Source organism: Vombatus ursinus, unplaced genomic scaffold, assembly GCF_900497805.2.
Source record: "Vombatus ursinus unplaced genomic scaffold, bare-nosed wombat genome assembly UNPS02014812.1, whole genome shotgun sequence".
Classification (NCBI taxonomy): domain Eukaryota; kingdom Metazoa; phylum Chordata; class Mammalia; order Diprotodontia; family Vombatidae; genus Vombatus; species Vombatus ursinus.
Window position 1 is genome coordinate 92,401,130 of NW_020954590.1, and position 20,747 is coordinate 92,421,876.

The 20,747-nt window shown below is 37.7% G+C and overlaps 1 protein-coding gene across 4 annotated transcripts in view; it reads right to left on the minus strand.

Annotated features, from left to right (window-relative positions):
* Positions 1 to 2,343: 2,343 nt before the first annotated feature.
* Positions 2,344 to 20,747, minus strand: part of LOC114053883 (nuclear receptor coactivator 2) — a 75,529-nt gene continuing 57,125 nt past the window's right edge. For all 4 annotated transcript variants that reach the window (XM_027876991.1, XM_027876990.1, XM_027876992.1 and 1 more), the window contains 4 exons: positions 19,864 to 20,041; positions 18,932 to 19,130; positions 16,299 to 16,388; positions 2,344 to 6,218 (listed from right to left, as the gene is read on the minus strand). In XM_027876991.1, the coding sequence (XP_027732792.1) occupies positions 6,207 to 6,218; positions 16,299 to 16,388; positions 18,932 to 19,130; positions 19,864 to 20,041 (479 nt within the window). In that variant the 3' untranslated portion in view covers positions 2,344 to 6,206. The remainder of the gene's footprint in view (positions 6,219 to 16,298; positions 16,389 to 18,931; positions 19,131 to 19,863; positions 20,042 to 20,747) is intronic.

A 20,747-nucleotide genomic window follows, 5' to 3' on the forward strand; every position in this document is an offset into this window, starting at 1 on the left:
CAAATCTGCCCTCAGACACTTGACACTAGGTGTGTGACCCTGGGCAAGTCACTTTACCCCATTGCCTCACCCCCCCCTCAAAAAAATAGAAATAAAAAAAAAAAATCTGCTATCAGATACTTATTACCTGTGTGAGTTGCCCTCACCCTGGGCAAGTCACTTAACCCTATTTGCCTCAGTGAAATGAAGAAAATGGCAAAACACTCCAGTGTCTTTGCCAAGAAAATCCCAAATGGGGTCATGAAGAGTAGAAACAAGGGAGCTTAAAAACAATCATCTAAAAAAATAACTAAATTGTACTTAGTCTTTCTTTAGTGTAGTATATCAGTAAGGGCAGGACAGTTGGCATCAGTTGGAAATGGGTTAGATTGCTGTCTCTGACACTAGCTGTGTGACCCTGGGCAAGTCATTTGCCCTTTAAGTCTTAGTTTATTTATCAATAAGAGATAACAATAGCACCTATCTCACAGGGTGATTGTTAGGATCAAGTGAGAGAACTATATGTAAAGTGCTATAAGAATGTTAGCTATCATTAGTCTTGTAGCAAAACTTTTAGGCTTAAGCCAAACATAAGTGATCTTGTTGCAAAATAAATTTACAAAATTGTGGAGACCATTTTAGAAACTTACAAGTTTAGAGATGATTTCTCAAACTTAATTTTAATATGCAGCTCAAATGTAGAATCAGTAAAACTTGTGTACAACTCTCCTGACTATTCATTAATGCAAGTTCACAAAACATTTCTAGCAAATACTCAGTTAAGTGTGTCTTAAAAATAGTTTTCCTAATTCTTCAAGGTTAGGAAGAGTTTATAGTTACTTTCTAAATTTCACAGACTTAGAAAAAGTGCTTAGAGAATTTCCCTTAGGCTCTCTTACTTCATATTTGGGAGAATACAGTTGTCGTTGTTATCCAGAAGAAAATTAAATCTAAATCGGAATTTAGAAATCTTCTGCTTGTTTCTCTTTGAAGAGGTGGGGAGCCACGGACTGGAATGCTGCATATACTGCCAGACATAGTTGATGTGTTTAGTTGGTTTCTTTTCTTTTAAAATCTTGATCACAAGGGATGACTGGATGGGCAGGGGAGTGTGTGTGGGAAAAGGTGTATTTGTTAATAAAAGTAATAAAAAAACAGAAGACATAAATTAAGATTTAAAAAAAGGTAGTGCTTGAATTTTATTCTTGGTTCACTGTTTTAAAAAATATTAACTATCCCACTTAAGTAGATGACCTCAGCTCACTACATAATCCAATCTCAAATTAGAGACGAGATTGGCAGTGAAATGAATTGTCTAAGGTCACGTACCTGATTAAGAACTTTTCATGCTTTCTTACTTGGTTCGCAAGACAGTTAAAAAGCATCCTCATAATATGGTTAGCAGAGCATAATTAAAAAGTTGGCATTATGATAAATTATATGATATGACTGTTTAAGATAGAGGGGAAATTAAGAGATGATCATCCAGGGGCTAATTAGTGGTGAAGTGGATGGGACAGAAACTGGTCAGGACTTTTAACCTCACATTATTTCATCTAATTATTTCTATATGTATATACATCTAACCTGAACCTTTTTTCTTAGAGGCCAATGGAATGGTTTTTTGGTTGCCATTTAACCAGCATCACTTTCTTCAACCCCCCCCCCCCCATCACTTTCAAATATATAACTTGGGAAAGGAAGTGGATTTTCCTACCAATGTTGACAACTAATTCTTTAATCAATCAATTAAATCAATCACTTAAAATGCCACATATGACTACATATTCTTCCTATTGGTGTTCTTGTAATGCCTAAAGATTCTAAGTAATTCTCTGGTGGACAGTGGTGTACTTTAGTAGAAAAAGCAAGAAGCTAGTGAGTACCCTTGGTTCTAGTTCCAGGCTCTGCCATTCTCAGCATTTAATTCTTCTGGGCCTCAATTTTCTGTCAAGTGCCTTAAAGACTGGTTATATCATATAGATGAAATAATGGATGTGAAAGTGCCTTGAAAAGTATAAGGCTTTTAGACTAATGGAAGATAACAGTAACTTGCATTGACAGGTTTGCAAACTGTTTAACATACATTATCTCATTTCATCCTCATAATGTCCCTATGAGATAAATACTATGGCTATTACCATCCCCACTGTACAGAAGGAGAAACTACAGCTCAGATCAGGGATGTGCCCTTATTCACAAAGCCATTAGGTAGAAGAGCCAGGATTGGAAACTAGTTTTCTTCTGACTCCAATCCATTGCTCTTTCCATTATAACACGCTGAACAGTATTTTTCTTTATTGATTTAACTTCAAATATATTGAAATAAATGAATATAAACACATTGCCATCTCTAAAGCCATGTAAAACCCGAAGACATTAAAATTTATTAAATGATGCAATAACAACAGTCTTTATTTACAATAGCATTATTTAACATCAAATAAGCAAATAGCATCAGCAAAGCAATATTAACTTGCATAAATGTATTTAAAATTTCTCTGAATATATCTACCTTTGCATAAACTGCTCACACTAGAAATACAAACATCGATGCAGGTGAACAAGGTGATGTTCAGAGTCAACTCTGTTTTGAAAGTAAATCACAACCGAAACATTGTAAGCTTTCTCCTGAAGAACCAGAGTTAATATATTGCTTAATTTTACCCTTGTATAATCTTTTCATATACACACATTTCAGATGCAACTTCATGAGGAACTGTACAAATAAAACCCACAAATGACAAAGAAAAAAAAAGACAGTTAAATGTTTGAAGAAATGTGTCATCATCACTGTTTCACAACATAAAGATAAGTGATGATGCACTTATTCCAAAATTGTACACAATTCACTATACAAATATAATACATCAGACAGCTATGTAGGAATATACAAGACTTAAAAACAGATCTAAGGCATTATGCTAGATTTTAGCATTTTGAGGTTCTTGCACATAGCTTTTACCTGTAGTATGAAACTTAAAAGGTTTTGTTTTAGTCTATAAAGAAACACCAGGGAGAAAATTCTAATTCAAATCAAAGCCACTACAGTAATTTTCTTCTGTGCACAGAATGCTTTTGCTCTTAGGCAGCACACTACCATACAAATACTAGAAAACTTTAAATTCACACCAACAATTAATGGCTTAAGTTGCATTTCAAAACTGATTGTGTATCTTTGGGTTCTGCAAGTGGAACTAACCGTGCCACCCATTTCATGTGTTAAGCCCAGACAAACTCCATTTTTAAACACAGATTAAAAATTGCATTATATAAACTGCAAAAACATTGCTTTCATTTAATATAGGCCAAAAAAGATAGCAGAAGAGGGGGTGGGGGGCAATATTTTCAACTTTGAGTGCAAACAAATTAATTCATTGTAATAAGACAGCTCACTTCACTTTTTAAACTCACCACGTTACATGAACACTTAAATGGGTCAAACAACCAAGTTTATGTATGTATATTTTTCACATTGTGTCCTTCACATTTAGTAATATAGTAGAACACTGATTATTTGTTCTATTAAACAAAAACCAAGTACTCTGTGGAACAAATTTACTGTGTATAGAATGGGAAATACTGATAATGAAGGGAACTGATCTGGCTTTAATTTTTCTGTTTGAGTACGATCAATATGATCTGATGATTCCTTCATTCAATTTTTTCCTCCTTAATTCCATGGAAAGCAAAGCTCCATTACTTGATCTGAGCCATAAAATTACATATAATCTCGTTACCTTCAAAAGAGCAATGGTTATGAAACAGCCTAATTTACAAGCAAAACAGGCCTGCAGGTTTATCAGGATTGGAACCAATATAACAATGAGGTCGGCAGTCTGTTAATTAGCAAAAAGAGAGCCTCTCATGGACGGCATCAACTGAAAAAGGAACTGTATGCCCCACCCCCCAAAGAAAAAAGATCAAAACCCCATTTCCTCTTGGGTCATGTGAAACAAAAATTCTTCTCGTTCTATAAATACGGTTTTAAACTGATGACATTAACGAAGATGTACTACAAATCTCATTATATCAACGAGGTCATGGAGTTCAGGGCCAACTGCTGCTTACTTTTCTACCTCAGCTAGACTATCCAATGGCTTGACTGAGCTCAGCCTTTCAAGTGGGACATATGAAGTGATGACCTCTCCAAGGTACTGATCCCTAGCCACCTCCCTGTATCATTAACCTCTCTCTCAATCAGAAACAAATGTACTGAAATGCAGAATTCCAGAAAATTTCCTCAGTGTGGACCAACACTTTGGGACTGTCTTTATTATCTCTTTGGGCTTATATCTCGCTATATACTTTCCATATTTTCACATTATATAGAGAGATATAAATACAATAGGGGTAATTTTCACCTGGCCAGATAATCAAATTGCAAGGAAAAACTCCTTTGTTCCTAAAAGGCCTGGCTAATTGGATATAAAATGCACTGCATCTTAGACATCAAAAAAGACATCATTCTGAAGGTGAAATAAGAAAGTATTTCTGTCAGGGACTGGGGGAAGAAATAGCTCCCCAAAAGCCTCCAGTTTCTTGGTATTCAGTCCTCCGAAACTGAAGCCAGTTAGTAAAAGGTTACTCATGCACCACAGTGGGCAAGAAAAACCACCATAAAAGTGGTTGGCTTTAGTAACATAGTTTCTCTAAGACTTATTAAGAAAGAATTATAAACATATAAAAATCAAGAATTGGTTCCTACAGTGGCTGCATATCATATAGATTAGATAAATGATTTATGAGCAGAATCACAAGGTTTAGAAAATAAAAAGTCTTAAGCCTACAAATTAGGTCTATTCAAGGCATTGGGATCCTTTACAAAACACCTTTAGGAGACACATTGCTATGAAGATCTCTAATTTAATACTGAAGTACCTCATTTTGAATCAATTCCACAACATGTATACCTCACAAAAAAAATCATACAATTAAAACGCTTAAGTTCTCAACTTAAATTATTGCTTGTTTACATATAAACTGGATTTCATGTACCTTACAAAACTTCAGCTTAATCAGCGAGGCTAAGAAACAAAATAAAAACACATGATGATGACAGCTAAATTTGTAGTGATCTCTGCCATAAATTCTGAACACATTGTTTTTTACTTTCCCTGTCTCCCCCCACCCCCACCTCCCACCCCACACCTCCCCCAATACTGTAGGCCAGGGGAGTTTGAGAACAGGAATGAATATACTTCACAGAGGGTGCCTGTCCCGGTTTTCTGAAATTCAGGATTCAGCAGTGGGCGGGCACATGATAGGTTGCTGGCACCTATCAAACACCTAATGACATGTAAAGGCTGACCTGGTTTCTTCCTTTCAGTGGAATTGGGGCCTTCTGGGGTAAAGAAGCTCTCAAAGCCAGGAGTAATGCATATTAATTCAAGTGGATTTAAAGATCTCTAAACCAAGTCTACAGATAACTTAATTGGGTGGGGTGGGGAGGGGATGTAGAAGAGAAAAACAAAGACATTTCTTCTGGCTTCATGATTTCTGTGAGATGGCTGGTTTTCTATCATAGAAATAAAAGGGAAAGTACTTCTAAATATGAGGAGCCTGGCCATAGGCTCTTTGCTGCCTGTTGGGTGAATGGAAACCCATTCCGGAAGGAGCCTTAGTGCTTTCAAAAAGGTCCAGCTATCTTCTAAGACCTTTTGTAAATTGATCAACTTTACAGGCATCTCTGTGCATACAGTGCCATCCCCAGTGACTGCCCTGCTTCTTTCCCAAATTGCAGACGTTAGCTTAAAACGTGGTTTTCCAAATGAAACCACAATTCTTTGCACCAGACTGATTAGCCAGGGAAAATCAAGTGAGAAACCAGTGTCTAGAACCAAACAGGAACAGAACAAGAGCATGGTTGTTTTCCTTAAATACATACATTTAAATACATTCAATCTGACATGGTTATGAAAATTGCCTGTCAACATTTACTTCGCAGGAGAGATCTAAGTTGCACTAAGGTGAATGCAGTGAACAGACTGAGCAATGTCTGTACTCGAGCTTCAGACTGTCAAAGAAGAGGCTGCTCCTCCTGCAAGAGCCGTTTTGACTCCACTTTGGGAATCAGCTGAGTCCTGTCTGTAGTTCTGGTGAAGCTGCACTCGCTCCAGCAAAACTCGCTTGCAGGTCAGCTGGGTCAAAACAAAGGCAGCCAGCTCTTCAAACTGGTAAGAGCCCAGGTAGCTGAAGAAAGAAAGAGCCACCAGCAGCCTTCAGGGTCAGCAGTATTTCTGGAAGAAGAGAGAGAGAGAGAGAGAGAGAGAGAGAGAGAGAGAGCCATGAAATATCACTGACTGGTAACCAATGGTATCAAGTTCAGCCGAAAGACATTCAAACATTCAAACATCACCGAACACAAATTATCACCATGGCAGAAAATTAGGATGAGCTGTAAAATGGAAGACTAAGCTTTTCCTACTTTATATGCTCCATAAACATAGAAGCAACATACAAATATGAAACAGTTCAAGGATTATTGCAAAAGATAAAGAACAGAAAAATGGCTGACAGGGTTGGTTAAAATCTACCAACCAAGAGGCCTGTTTCTTAGTGATTTCTAGGAAAAATCCTATCTTAAAACTGTTTTCCCAGTAATTATTTTTAGAGTTAGCAGTTTTGAGGCAACGTGGTATAGTCAGGAAAGCACTCAGACTTGGAGTGAGACAAAACCAGGGTTTAAAATCTGCCTCCATCTGAACAAGCAGTTTCCTCATCTAAAAAAATGAGATCACTCCTGTAGTAACTGTCTTATAAGGTTGTTGTGAGGACCAAATGAGGCAACATGTATAAGGCATTTTATAAACACTGGAGCACTACGTACACATCAGCTGTAATTATCCTGTGCCAGGCAATGTCCTAAGGGCTTTTAGAAATATATCTTATTTGATCCTCACAGAAATCCTGGGAGGTAGGTGTTATTATTGTTCCTATTTTACAGTTGAGGAAACCAAGGCGAATAGAGGTGAAGTGACTTGCCCAGGTCACGCGGGTACTAAGTGTTTCAGGCCAGATTTGAACTTGGGTCTTCCTAATTTCAGGCCTAGTGCTCTACCTACTGCAGCATCTTAGGACTTTAAAAAGAGGGAACTGTCATAAGTCAACAAACATGTACTATACATTATAAATGCATGCTATGTACCAGGCACTGGAGATTAGATAAAAAGAAAAATCAGTCCCTGAAAGCACTTCCGTCTTAAAGGGGGATGTACCACGTAAATAGCTAGGTATATATACAAGCTAATGACAGAGGAGATTTGTAATCTCAGACAGGAAGGCTCAAACGGTTGGGGGTGGGGCGAGGGGAGAACTCAGAATGAGTCTTGAAGGAAGCCAGGGAAACTAAGAGGCCTACATGTTTTGGATGTGTTGAGTTTGAGATGCCTATAAGGTATCCAGTTTAAGTTACCAAAAAGGCAAGTGGTGATACAGGACTATTGCTCAGGAGAAAAACTAGGGCTGGACATAAACCCATGAATTAGTATCCATAAAGAGATGATAATAGAACCCACGGGCGCTGACAAGAGCATTAAGTGAGACAGTATAGAGAGAAGAAAGCCTTGGAGGGCACACACAGCCAATGGCTGTGAGAAAGGATGGAGACAGAAGAAACGGTCAGACAGGGAGGGGGGGAAACCAGGAAGGAGCAGTGTTACAAAAACCAAGAGAGAGTGAACAGTCAACCGTCACAGGAAAGTCAAGAAGTAAGAGGATTAAAAAAAGATTTGGAAATCATGATATAAGTAAAAACTTTGGAGAAGGCAGCTTCAGTTGAATGACGAGGCTGGAAACCAGACTGAAGAAGGTTTAGAAGCAAGTGAGGGGAAAGAGAGTTGAGGCACTGATTATAGATAGTTTTGTAAAGGCATGTTAGGATAAAATGAGGTGTTTTTTTTTTTAAAGGATGTGAGAGTCATGGGTACATCTGCAGGTAGTAGAGAAGCCAGTAAATAAGACTGAAAATAAGAGAGTGAGTAGGGGAATAATATTTCAATTTAATTCAATAAACATTTATTAAATGCCTACTCTGTGCCAGGTATTGTATAAGAAAAAAAGTTTCTGCTTGCAAGGAGCTTACAATTTAATGGGGGAAGAAAGTGGAGGCAATCTGCTGGAGAAGATGGGAAGGGATGAAGGGCTAATATAGAGGGGGTGGCCTTGGCAAGGGGAAGGACCACATCTTCATCTGAGGTCAGAGTTAAGGAGGAGACAGTGGAGGACGATGTGAGATAATAATGAGAGAAGAAGAGGAACTCTTGATGAATGGCCACAACTTTTGCAGAGAAGCATGGGCAGCTAGATAGCACAGTAGACGGAGTGCTGGGCCTGGAGTCAAGATTCATCTTGAATCGAAATCTGACCTCAGACATTTACTAGCTGTGTGACCCTGGGCAAATCACTTAACCATATTTGCCTCAGCTTCCTCATCTGTAAAATGAGCTGTAGAAGAAAATGGCAACCCACTCCAGTATCTCTGCCAGAAAACCCCAAATGGGGTCATGAAGAGTCAGACATGATTGAAAACAACTGAATAACAAGAAGAAATGAGTTCCTCAGCTGTGAGGTTAGGGTCATGGGCTACTTTTCTCTTTGAGAAAAGAGGGTTTGAAAAAGCTGCTGTAGAGAAATGAGATGGTTAATCAATTAGGGAGGAGTAGAATGACTGCCTTGCAGTGAAGGCCCAGTTGAGAATACGTAACAAATTTGTGGACACAGTTATCAATCACGGTGGTCACAAGGGGTTCTAGAGTAATCCCAACTATACTGCAACTCTCTCAGAAGCATTCAGAGAGATACCCATATGAAATCCCTCACCAAATGAAATCACAGATCCATCAAAATATTAAATAGCATTTTACAAACTTACTTTCTGTAAAGTAAAGTTGGAAATTTGTGCTTTAATGGTCTAAGAATCTATTAGTTTGGGCTAACTATAACATTTAGCTGTAATATAACACTTATTGTTATATTACAACAAGTGTATTTCTCTGCTTGAAACATGAAGCAAAAAGCCTCCATTCTGCAGTCATTTTAAAAAAATAATTCCATGGTAAAATATTTATATTTCATAAACTTTATGGCTAATAGCTATATGAAGGCAGCACGATGGAGTGGATATAGGGTTGGCCTTGGACTGGGTTCAGTGTCACCTCTGGCACATAAGGTTGTTATACCTAGTAAATCATTAAACCTCTCATTGCCCCAGATAACTCTTAAGACTATGAATTACTGAAGACTTGATAAAGGGAGTTTTCTCACCAGGAGTGCCTTGCACCAATAAAATCAAGAGGTCTGGACCTGTCCCACTCCCCAAAACTTTACTGTGGGTAAAAAACTTACTGCTGTATTCCCTAAACATAGAGAGAAAGCAATTAAGCTATTAGCTATGGCTAAGGAAACAGCAATTAGCACATCATTTTATTATAAACCAACAACACTGATAATAAAGCACATCTGAATCCTTGGGTAGTGATTCCATAATCCTAGGGTGACTGATACAAATGTGCCTTCTTTATGAAACATAAGTGAAAACAAATAATTGGGTGTACAATTAATTTTGGTAAACAGAATTTATATTTTAAACATAAAACAGAACTTGTCATTTAAAGTAATGTGTTGAAGTATTATTTAAATCGAAGAATCCTTTTGTAAAAGTAAATAGTAACTTTCCTATTGCTATAAATCTACACACACATATATTGACTTGGTCTAATCTTATCAATGATTGCACAGTCCAGTGAATAAGACATGTTTCAGTAATATCAAGAATAATTTAACAGTACAAGAATGCCAACATTTATACCAGCATATACTTCGAAGATATAGAAGATGAAGGCTACTGAATACAATTCCTGCTCCCAACGCTGTAAAGTACAGATGTCAGCAGATGGATGACAAGTACAAAGTCACTTAGGAGGCTTTGTATATTATTGGGGTGAGGGGAGGGATACAGAAGGCATTTCAATGTGAGATTGTCAGAATCATAACAATCAATATAAAATGAAGTACAGACGATAAAAGCAACAGTCAAGAAGGAGATGAGAAAGAAAAGCCCAAGAGATTGATATAATCCAGACCTAGGTAAAATTAGGTGATAACACTAAGCAAAATCTAACTAACTCAGTTCTAACAGCAGCTCATTTGCAAAACAAAGAAGCTTTAAATCAGAATCCATTTCCTAAGATCATGGGTTTAGAGCTGAAAGGAACTCCAGAGGCCAGCCCCTTCATTTACAGATGAGGAAATGATGGCTCTGAGAGGCAGGCATCACAGGTAGGGCTCCAACTCGTGTCTTTTTGACACCACATGCACCACTTCAACCACAACCTACCGACTCTTAATATTCAATAGAAGTTTCCGCTTGTTATCTCAACATAAGAACTTATTTTTTATTTTAGAAGTATACACATATATGTGGGCTCTAGGCTAACTGAAATAAATATGAGAGGGAAGGCCTCTGAAGAGATACCAGAAAAATGACCTATAAGCATTACAGGGTGCTTCAGTGTTTAAGGCCTGTGTTTAATTTATAGCATATGATGGCAAATCTGAAACAATATTCGGTTTTTCATCTGGTTTTGAACATCCAAATATTGTTTAGTTTAGGTTGGGCCAGTCCTCTGCATTCATGCATAAGACCATTTATATACTCTTTATCCATATTCATTCAATCATCAGTCAATAAACATTTATTAAGTGCCAACTTAATAAGCAAAAGACAGTCCCTGCCCTCAAGGAGCTCACAATTGAATGGGAAAGACATGAAAACAAATATATATATAAAGCAAGCTATATACAGGAAAAATAGGAAATAATTAAGAGTGAGAAGGTATTACTAGAATTAAGAAGGGTTGGCAAAGTTTTCCTGTAAAAGCTGAGATTTTAGTTAGCACTTAAAACAAAGCCAGGGAAGTCAGCAGGTAAAGCTGCAGAGGCATGTAGAAAGCATTCTAGGCATGTGGGACATCCAGAAAAAACGCCAGAACCAAGAGATGGAGTATCTTGTACATGAAATAGTCAGGAAGCCAGTGTCACTGGAGTTGGTGATGGAGAGTAAGGTGTAACAAGACTGGAAAGGTAGGAGAGGGCTAGGTTATAAAGGGCTTTCAATGTCAAACAGAGCATTTTGTATCTGATCCTGGAGGCAAGGGGGAACTGGAGTTTCTTGAGCAAGGGAATGACGTGGTAGGACCTATGCTTTAGAAAATCACTTCAGTGGCTGAATGGAAGATGGATTCACAGTGGGGAGACACTAGAGGCAGGCAGACCCATGAGTGGGCTACTGCAATAGTTCAGGCATGAGATAATGAGGGTCTGCACTAGAATGGTGGCAGAGTTAGAGGAGAGAGGGGGTATACTGCAAAGATGTTGCAAAACTGAAAATGACAGGCTTTGGTAACAGACTGGATGTATGGAGGGGTAGGGAGGGGAGCCAGTGGTAAGAGAGGAATTCAGATGATTCCTACTGAGGGACTAGGAGGATGGTGGTATCCTCCATACCTCTCCACATTTATTTTTAAAAGATCTAAATGTTTATTAGAATGGAGAGTTTTTTAGCATTTTAAGCTTCTTGCTGAACAATGTTAAAATAATTGACATACATAAGAAAAGGTAGGAGGGGGAGAGGATTTAGATGGAAAAATAATGAGTTCCATTTTGGACATATTGAGTTTAAGATGTCTACTGGACACCCAGTTTGAGATGTCTGAAAGATAGTTGGAGATGTGAGAATGGAGTTCAACAGAAAACTTAGGGCAGGATAGGTGGATTTGAGAATCATCAGCATAGAAAGAATAATTAAATCCACAGGAGCTGATGCGATCACCAAGTGAAGTAGTATAGAGGGAGAAAAGGACCCAGGATGGAACCCTGAGAGACACCTCCAGTTAAAGGCCATAAGCCGGAGGAGGATCCAGTAAAGGAGAAAGAGAAGGAGATTCAGACAGGTAGGAGGAAAACCAGGAGACAGTGGTGTCCTGAAAATCTGGGGGGTAGAAGGGCGGGTGGGGCACCCCTGGGAAAGGCCTCCTGGAAGGAAGTCCAGAAAACTAAAGGGCAGAGGAGGGAAAGTATGCAGGCCTGGAGATGGAGCTTGTGTGTGGGAAGAACATCAAGGAGTGCTGCTGGATCACAGAATGTGGAAGGGAGGAAGTAAAATATGGTAAGACTGGAAAGGCAGGAAGGGGTCAGGTTATACAGAACTTTAAAATGCCAAACAGAGAAATTTATACTTGCTTCTAGAAGTGATGGAGAGCCGCAGGGAGACTAACCAAAAGTCTACTGCGACAGCCTAGGAGAAGCTGTACCAGAGAGTGAAGAGGAGGGGACACAGTTGTTGTGAAGGTAGAAATGACAATATTGGGCAACAGACTGCATATGTGGAGTAAATCCAAAAAAGAAGTTGAAATTATGAGCCTGGGTGATTGGAATGATGGTGGTATCCTTTATAGTAAAAGGAAAGTCTAGAAGAGGGAAAGGTTTTTTGGGGAAAAAGATAATAAATTCTGTTTTGGACCTTTTCAGTATGAAATGCCTATAGGACATCCAGTTTGAGAAGTCCAAGAGGCAACTGGTGATGAGAAACTAGAGCTCAGGAGAGAAAGGCTGGCTATATATATATATATAATATGTATATATTATATATATATATGTAAAGGTGATCTGGCAATCACCTTTACAGAGATGAGCCGATAAGATCACAAATCAACAAAGAAGAGAGAGAGTGAGAGAGTGAGAGAGAGAGAGAGAGAGAGAGCGCGCGTGTGTGTGTGTGTGTGTGTGTGTGTGTGTGTGTGTGTGACGGATCCCACTAGCAGTCTACTGAAACCCCTTCATAACAATGTTTTTGAATGCATAAAATACATGGGATTTTTACAAAGGAAATCAATTATATTGAAATAAAGTTATGAAAAGATTTTTTAAAAAGTTCCCAGCCCTCGGTTAAAGAACCTCTGAAATAGGGTAGGGCCAGCTCTTATAGGGAGCTTTCATATTGGGAATGAAATTCCATTTCATTCCTCCATCAACTGTGTTTCTGACTCTCTGGCCTCTGCCATTATGCAGTTACCTTCTCCCTCCCCAATCCCTTTGGCATTTCACTTCTCGTTTATGTGTTTTCCTCTCTACTTAGAATGTAAGGTTCTTGAAAGTAGGGGTTGCCATTCTTTTCTGCTCATATTTGTACCCCAATGATTAGTACAGTATCTGGAGAGAAGAATGTCCAGAAGAAGATAGTAATAAAGTGTTAATGTCTGCAGAGTTCAAGAAGGATGTGGATTAAGAAAAGGCCATTATATCTGGCAACTAATGGATCACTAGTAACTTTGGAGAGAGTAGTTTTGGTGGAATGATGAGTAGATGTCTTTCTTGAAGAGGTTAGTCAAAAAGAGGAAGAGATATAGGACAACAGCTAGCAAGAATGGTGGGATCAAATGAGGATTTTTTCTTTCTTTTTTTTTTTTTAAAATGATGAGGGAAGGCAGGTGCATTTGTAGGCAACAGGGAAGGAACACAGTAGTTAGGGAGAAATTGGAGACTGGAGAGAGTAGGGATGATAAGGAGGGCAATCTGTTGGAGCAGATGAGATGGAATTGGAATAAGGATACACAGAGAAGGGCTTGGTCTTGTTGAGAAGGGTCATCTCTTCACAAGAGGTTATAGCCTCACACCAACCTGAAGAGAAGGTGCTTATTACTGTTCTCCTTTTCTATATAAGCAACCTGAAGCTCAGAAAGGTTGTTATTTACCCATGGTCACATAGCTTTTAAGTGTCAGAGGCAAGGTGAGAATAAGAAGAGCCTATGTTGTCCTGACTGCAACTTTTGAGTTTCTATCCTCTTCATTATGCTGCCTTCCAAAGATGGAAATTATGCACCAGAATGGCTGTGTGTGTGTGTGTGTGTGTTTAATCACATACTTGTGTGACTTTGTTAATATGGGTAGTCTCTTCACCAAGAGAGTACTGAAATCCTTTGTAACTTAAGAAGGGTTTGCAAGAGTTGGTACAGCTGAAAAATTCATGACCCTAAGTCATGTTGATGATCCTCACTAAAGTTAGCTAGCGGGACCCCTTGTTGTAGGGCCTATAAGAGGTTATATTTTGGCATGAAGAACCCAGAGTCACTTCCATGTCATGATAGCCAGACATCAGAACAGGGTAGGGTAAAAGTCTGTCCACGTATAATTATATGATGATATACACATTTATGTGGATGCAGATATGTAGAGAGTGAAAGGTACAACGGCTGGTCATGCAGTCAGGATGATACAGGTCCACATCCTGCCTCTGACACATTAGCTGTGTAACTTGGGTGAGGAGATACCTTATAGTATTTCAGCCAACTCTCTAAGACCCTTACAGAGAAACTGCTGCTCTTCATCAGGGGAAAAGGTTCCTAACACTGAAGAAATCACAAGTCAAGAACAAAAGTTATATGGACATGTATAATACATACAACACGCAGAGAATATTTGTAAGGCATAAGTACAAAACACATTTAGAATACTTTCTAGGAACAGTAGTTTTTCTTCCTTCTTTTCTGTTTTAAGTAAACAGAAACTTAACTTAGAAAAGTCATGGGACATGCTATTAAAGCTTGGTACAGATCTCTTTATCATTAGATTTTCAAACATTCTAGAATGCCCCCCTCCCCTCCCCTCCCCCCAAAAGAAAACTGTTTCTGAAGTGTTAAAGACAATTCTTATTTTAAAAAACTTTTTGGGAAGGGTAGGTCTCCCTACTTTTATTTACTTTATTTATACTTTTAATTTTATTCTATTATCATTTCTGAATTCCCTCCCTCCTACCTGTCCCACCCACTGAGAAGGCAAGGAAAACTAAACTTGTCACAAATATGATGAGTCAGACAAAACAAATTCCCACATTAGCCAAATACAAAGCAAAAAAGAAAAGAAAAAGATACTTCTGTAATTTACCCATGGTCACATAGCTGTTAAATGTCAGAGGCTCTCTATGAGCTCTCTATCTGGAGGTGGAGGTGGATAGTATGTTTCACTGAGAGTCCTTTGAAATGTGGCTGGTCATTGTGTTGGGTCAGAGTTCCTAAGTCTTTAAAAGCTTTTTGTATTATTGTATACATTTTTCTCTTGGTTTTGCTTAATTTACTCTGTATCAGTTCATTCAAATCTTCCCAGCATTTTCTGAAACCATCTCCTTCATCAATTCTTATAGTACAGTAGTATTCTACCACCTTCAAATATCATAACTTGATCAGCCATGCCAAATGATAGATACCTTCTCCCCCCAACCCAGTTTCCAATTCTTTGCCACCACGAAAAGAACTGCTATAAATATTTTTATAGACATAGGTCCTTGATCTCTCTGGGGTATAGATCTAGTAGTGTTATATCTGGGTCAAAGGAAATGGTATGTATATTTTAATAGTTTTTTGGGCACAGTTCCAAATTGTTTTCCAGAAGTAATATACCAGTTCACAGCTCTACCATCAGTACATTCATGTACCTATTTTCCTATATGCCTTTAAGTATTTGTCATTTTCCATTTTTTTTGTCAACTGACAATATGATGGGTGTGAAGTGGTATCTCAGAATTATTTTAATTTGTATTTCTCTACTTATTCTGTGATTTAAAGAATTTCTTCATAATGGCTAGTGAAAGTTTGGATTTCTTCTTTTGCATATTGCCTATTCATATCTTTTGACCATTATCAGTTGCAGAATGGCTCTGATTCTCCTTATTTTTAAAAAGCCACAATTCTTGCTTAGCTGGTTATTGACAAACAGTCCATAGAAGCTTCCCCTATACCTAGAATATGAATTGGTTTGGTTCCAAGTATTAATTATTCCATTGTTTGTGGAAAAAATTAAAATATATCATAAACACATCATAATATATCACATATCTAATAAAAAGTTAGAATATATCATCATGATAATAGATCATACACCTAAAATTAGAAGTAATACATCAACCTACTTAGCCTCCTTAAAAACTTACGTTATGATTCAGTAAAAGCAAACAAATATATTTTCCTAACATAACTGGTCCTTTGCTATACCAAATAAAATTAAATGAAAACTAATAACAGATACCATATATACCATTCTGTGTTAAAACTAGGTTAAATTCTATGTCACGATCAGTTATAAAAAAAATAAACTTATTACATATTCAAACCACAATATGTCATGTAAAACCCCAAGTTATGACCCCCCCCCAAAAAAGAAAAGCATGTAGATTTTAGATTGGGGGCTGACAACATATCAATTTTCATCTTTCAAATATTTACAGCTACTTTACTAACATATTTATTTGTTTGTTCATTGTTTCTTACCCGTGATGCATCTCCCTCCTGCTTAATCATATCCATCCCAGGCAGCTGGTTTGGAAAAAGATTGCCTCCCCTCATAGCAGGGTCATTAACCTAATGGAAACAAGACAGTAAAGAAGCTGAATTTAGATGGGTGTATGTGTCAGGATTTCATAGAACTTTCTTTTCCAGAATGTGAATATTAAAATGAACATATGCAAAAGTCTTCTAGGACTCCTTTATAACACACACACACCCCCCTAAAATAACTCAACTTTTAAAATTTCTAATGATAATACGGCTATCAGACAACAAATTGATGCCTTAGGCGTACATGGTGAAATACAGTTTACAAAATTAATTTCACAGTCATCTTATTTGATCCTCACAACAGTCCTGTGAGATAGGTGGGGCAGGTATTGTTATTTCCATTTTACAGAGGAAGAAACCGAGATTCAGAGATTAGAAATGACTTGACTATGGACAAGACAGCTAGTCAGTGGAAAAGCTGGGGATGAAATCTAGGTAGAAGTAGATCATTTTTATGGTATATTAAGTTCACTTTGCAGCTGGCTCTAACTAGACTGGTGGTTCCCGTCTGAGACCTTCCAGTCGCCTGTTGGGCCTGGTTATCCACAACACTTCTGGAAATTATTCATTAGTAAGGGCAAGTTAAGTGTGAATTTAAAAAAAAAAACCACACGACTAAATTTTTCCTAAGTCTATTCTGACAGATTTGTTCATTAGCATATGTAAAAACCGTCTAAATGCCAATGAATACTCACAGTTTGGTAACTTTTAGGGCATTCACTACTTTCGATTGTGAGTGGTGTTTAAACTATGAAGGATCTGAAACCAAACTGAACCACTGATACTCTTTTAAATTCCTTTTTCAACTACTTGAATGCTGGTCTACTCAAGGGGGTATTTCCCCAGAGGCCTGTTTTTTTTAGAAATTCATATTTCTTCAAGTTATATCAGTTTAAATCACTTATCTAAATAAGTTTTTTATTCAACAAACATTTATTAAGTACATGTACATAGCACTATGTTAGGCAAACATACTCCTTGTTCTCAAGGAGCTTCTAGCGGAGCATGATAGCCTGGGGACACATGCATTGCAACAATGCTCATGACTTCGTGACTCAATTTCTCCATGTACAAAATGAGAATCAGAATCCTTGGGGCAGCTAGGCGCACAGTGGATAGAGCTCCAGCCTTGGAGTCAAGAGGACCTGAGTTTAAATCCAGCCTCATACGCTTGACATTTACAAGCTGTGTGACCCTGGGCAAGTCACTTAACCCCCATTGCCTTACCAAAAAAAGAAAACACGAGAATCAGAATCCTTGTCATGTGAACAGTGTGAAAGTGACATAACATAAAGCATTCCATGCTTTTTAGAAAAATATTTTCTAGAAGCAGAGCACTAGCGCCCTCTTTGTGTGTTGAATTCCAACCCAAACCTTTAAAACTGTTTTTCTCAAGTAAGCTTTCCCTGCTCCTCCAGGGTCAATAATGCCCTCCCACAGCACAAGTGTGCAACTCTCTAATACACTTATCATGTAGTACTAAGTAGTAAATTCTAATATACTCAACAATTAGACAAGTTCCATGAAGGCAGGGATTGCCTCATTTAAATTTTATATCTCTGTCAGGGATTAGCAAAATGCTCTGCACATAGTAGGCACTCAGTAACTGTGGAATGAATGGAGTGCAAGTTGTTTTTTTTAAATTATGATGGTTATAAAATTGTGAGTGGTCTGCAGCAGATTCTAACTGCAACTGTTTTCCTTGCCCTCCAAGTCCTCCAAGTCGATATGTCAATAATTTGTGTTCAGGCAAGGCAAAATAAACTAAATGTTAAACTAAGGAAAACATAATTATAAGCAGACACTTGCTGAAATGAAAAATCCTATTAGTTACTCCAAAGTCAAATTGAAATGTTTTTGTATTATCTGTATCACTATTTCTATCAGTGAACTAACAGAGACTGAAGTGAGCAGAACTAGGAAAACAATTTATACAATGACATTAACATTATAGAGAAAAACAACTTTGAAAGACTTTAGAACTTTAGATTAATGCAGTGATGAACCACAAGTCCGGAGAAAGCTGAAGATTAATCATGTTACCCACATCCTGTCAGAGAAGTAATGGACTTAAAATGAAGAATGAGACATACAGGTAGGGATGTGGCCAATATGGGTATTTGTTATGAGGGTTGTGTTTTTCTTTTTTAAAAAATGTGTTCAGTGGCAGCTGAAGGCAGAGGGAAGTGAACAGTGGAGAAAAAGATAATAAATGTTTGCAAAAAATATATGGCTAAATTAATTTTTAAAATGTAAAGTCAATCACAAAGATTCACTTTCTTAACAAAGTACTTTTTTAGAGATTTCCTAAAATAATAATAAAAGTAACAAGAAGAATGATTTTTCAAAGATTCTTCAACAAACACTGAAGACTTGTATATGTTCATTTAATTATAAACAAGCCTTTCTGTTAGCCTCGTTGGAGGTTAAAACACATACTCTTCAAATAAACTTGGGAATTAACAGCAGACACTGTCTGTCTATAAGACGTGCTTATCAGAGAACTAGACAAAGCTAACAGAGTGAGACTCTATTGCCACTGATGCTATTTCTCCTTCAGTACTCACCTGCTCAGGACCCATGGAGGACAACCCTGATGTAGGCACAGAGGTCACTGAGGTCATGCTGATCTGTCCTGTCATCTGGTTCATGTTGTTCATACCACTTGTATTGGTCGCCATGGAGACACTGATGTTCATATTGTTATTGTACATGCTGGTGTTTGCTTGTTGTCCAAAGTGTGGTGGGGACTGTTGTGAAAACATGCTGAAAACATGAGACAGACTGAGATTATACATACACATACACATACACACACACACACACACACATAAAAATGAAAGCTCTAACAAATTTTAAGGCATTTATCAGTTTTGCAGAAAAAGCGACTCACTGACTTATTTCAGGGGGAAGGGGGGCAGGTAACAGGGAGTAGAAGTTGTGCTGAGGAACACGTAAGGTGCTATGAGGGCACTTTATGAAGATCGAGTCATAACTGTTCTTCTTCACGGCCCTTCCTTGAGTCTTAGGGGTGGCCACAGGGTGGCATTTGCTCTGAATATATAAGTTTTAACTATTTTTGTATCTGCACTGGAATGCTTTTTTTAAAAACACATAAAAGGACTGACAATGTCTAGATTCTCTTTTTCTACAGGCGCCTCAATTACAAACAGATAGAAAATAAATGCCATTTTACAGCTTCTGGTATTCTCAAGTTCACTTCATACAAAATAGTCCTGAATGAATAAATTAACAGTGAAGAAGGCTACAATACACTCATCTTATTTTGACTAAGTTCAGGTTTGTGTCAAGTTCTCTTTGCACTAGAGAAAGCAGCATGGAATGAAGTGAAGAGAAAGTTACAGTGGGCAAACAGTTACTAAAGCATGATGAAAAATAACAATAAACAAAACTAGCTACCTTGTGACCAACTATCTTCTATATACTGTTTATATTGTATGATGGACACAGAGACAAGACATCAACTACATTCTTTTACCTGTTTCCACCCATGTTTCCCTGTGCCCACCCATTCATCTCTGAAGAAGACTGATAGGCAGGGTTGGCCTGAGACTGCTGGATCATGGGACTCTGGGTATGTGCCATTCTAGGGGACATCAAGGGACTCTGGGGAGTTGTTGCCCCAGTGAAGCCTGGATCAGGCTGCTGACTTATTCCTAGAAATGAAAAGAAAGCAAGTAGATAGTAATGCTATGTTGGGTGGGGGGAAAAAAAGAATATTTCCAATTAAATGCTTATACATAATTATTTTCAAGTGTCTGATAATACTATAGCTAATTATATAACCTTAATAAAAGATTGAAGAATGACATTAAAAAATTAAGAAAAAAAACCCAACTCTTCAACATTTTTGTTTTGTAGAAATTAAAGTAGCAGTACTAAGTTATTACATTAACTACCAAGGCCAGACTTACATAAAAGAAAACAAAATACCGTTTTCTATGTCTAATTTTGTCTTAAGACTGTAGTTAACTTCAGTGGATGCTAGAGTCTAAAATGATATTCTTATAATATCTATTTAGACACATTCAGGCTGGTTTGTGTTAAATTAATTAATACTCAAATCTTAGGCCCCACATTGTCAATTCATTTGCAACTGTGGAGAGAAAAATAAAATTACCCCTAAAAGTTAGCCCAAGAAACATGTACATACATTAAAGAATGAACTCTATTATATACATTCTTCTCCATGACTTGAAAAGTTGACTCTTCTTTATTAACTGCAAAGCACTGTGTAAATTTAAGTTACTAACTATTACTACCCAATTATGAGAAGGATTTGTGATTTCATCAGCTTGGGAAACTGCATTTGCAGAATGTTCTTCCACCAATGCAGATCTCAACCTGCTGATGGTTCTTGGG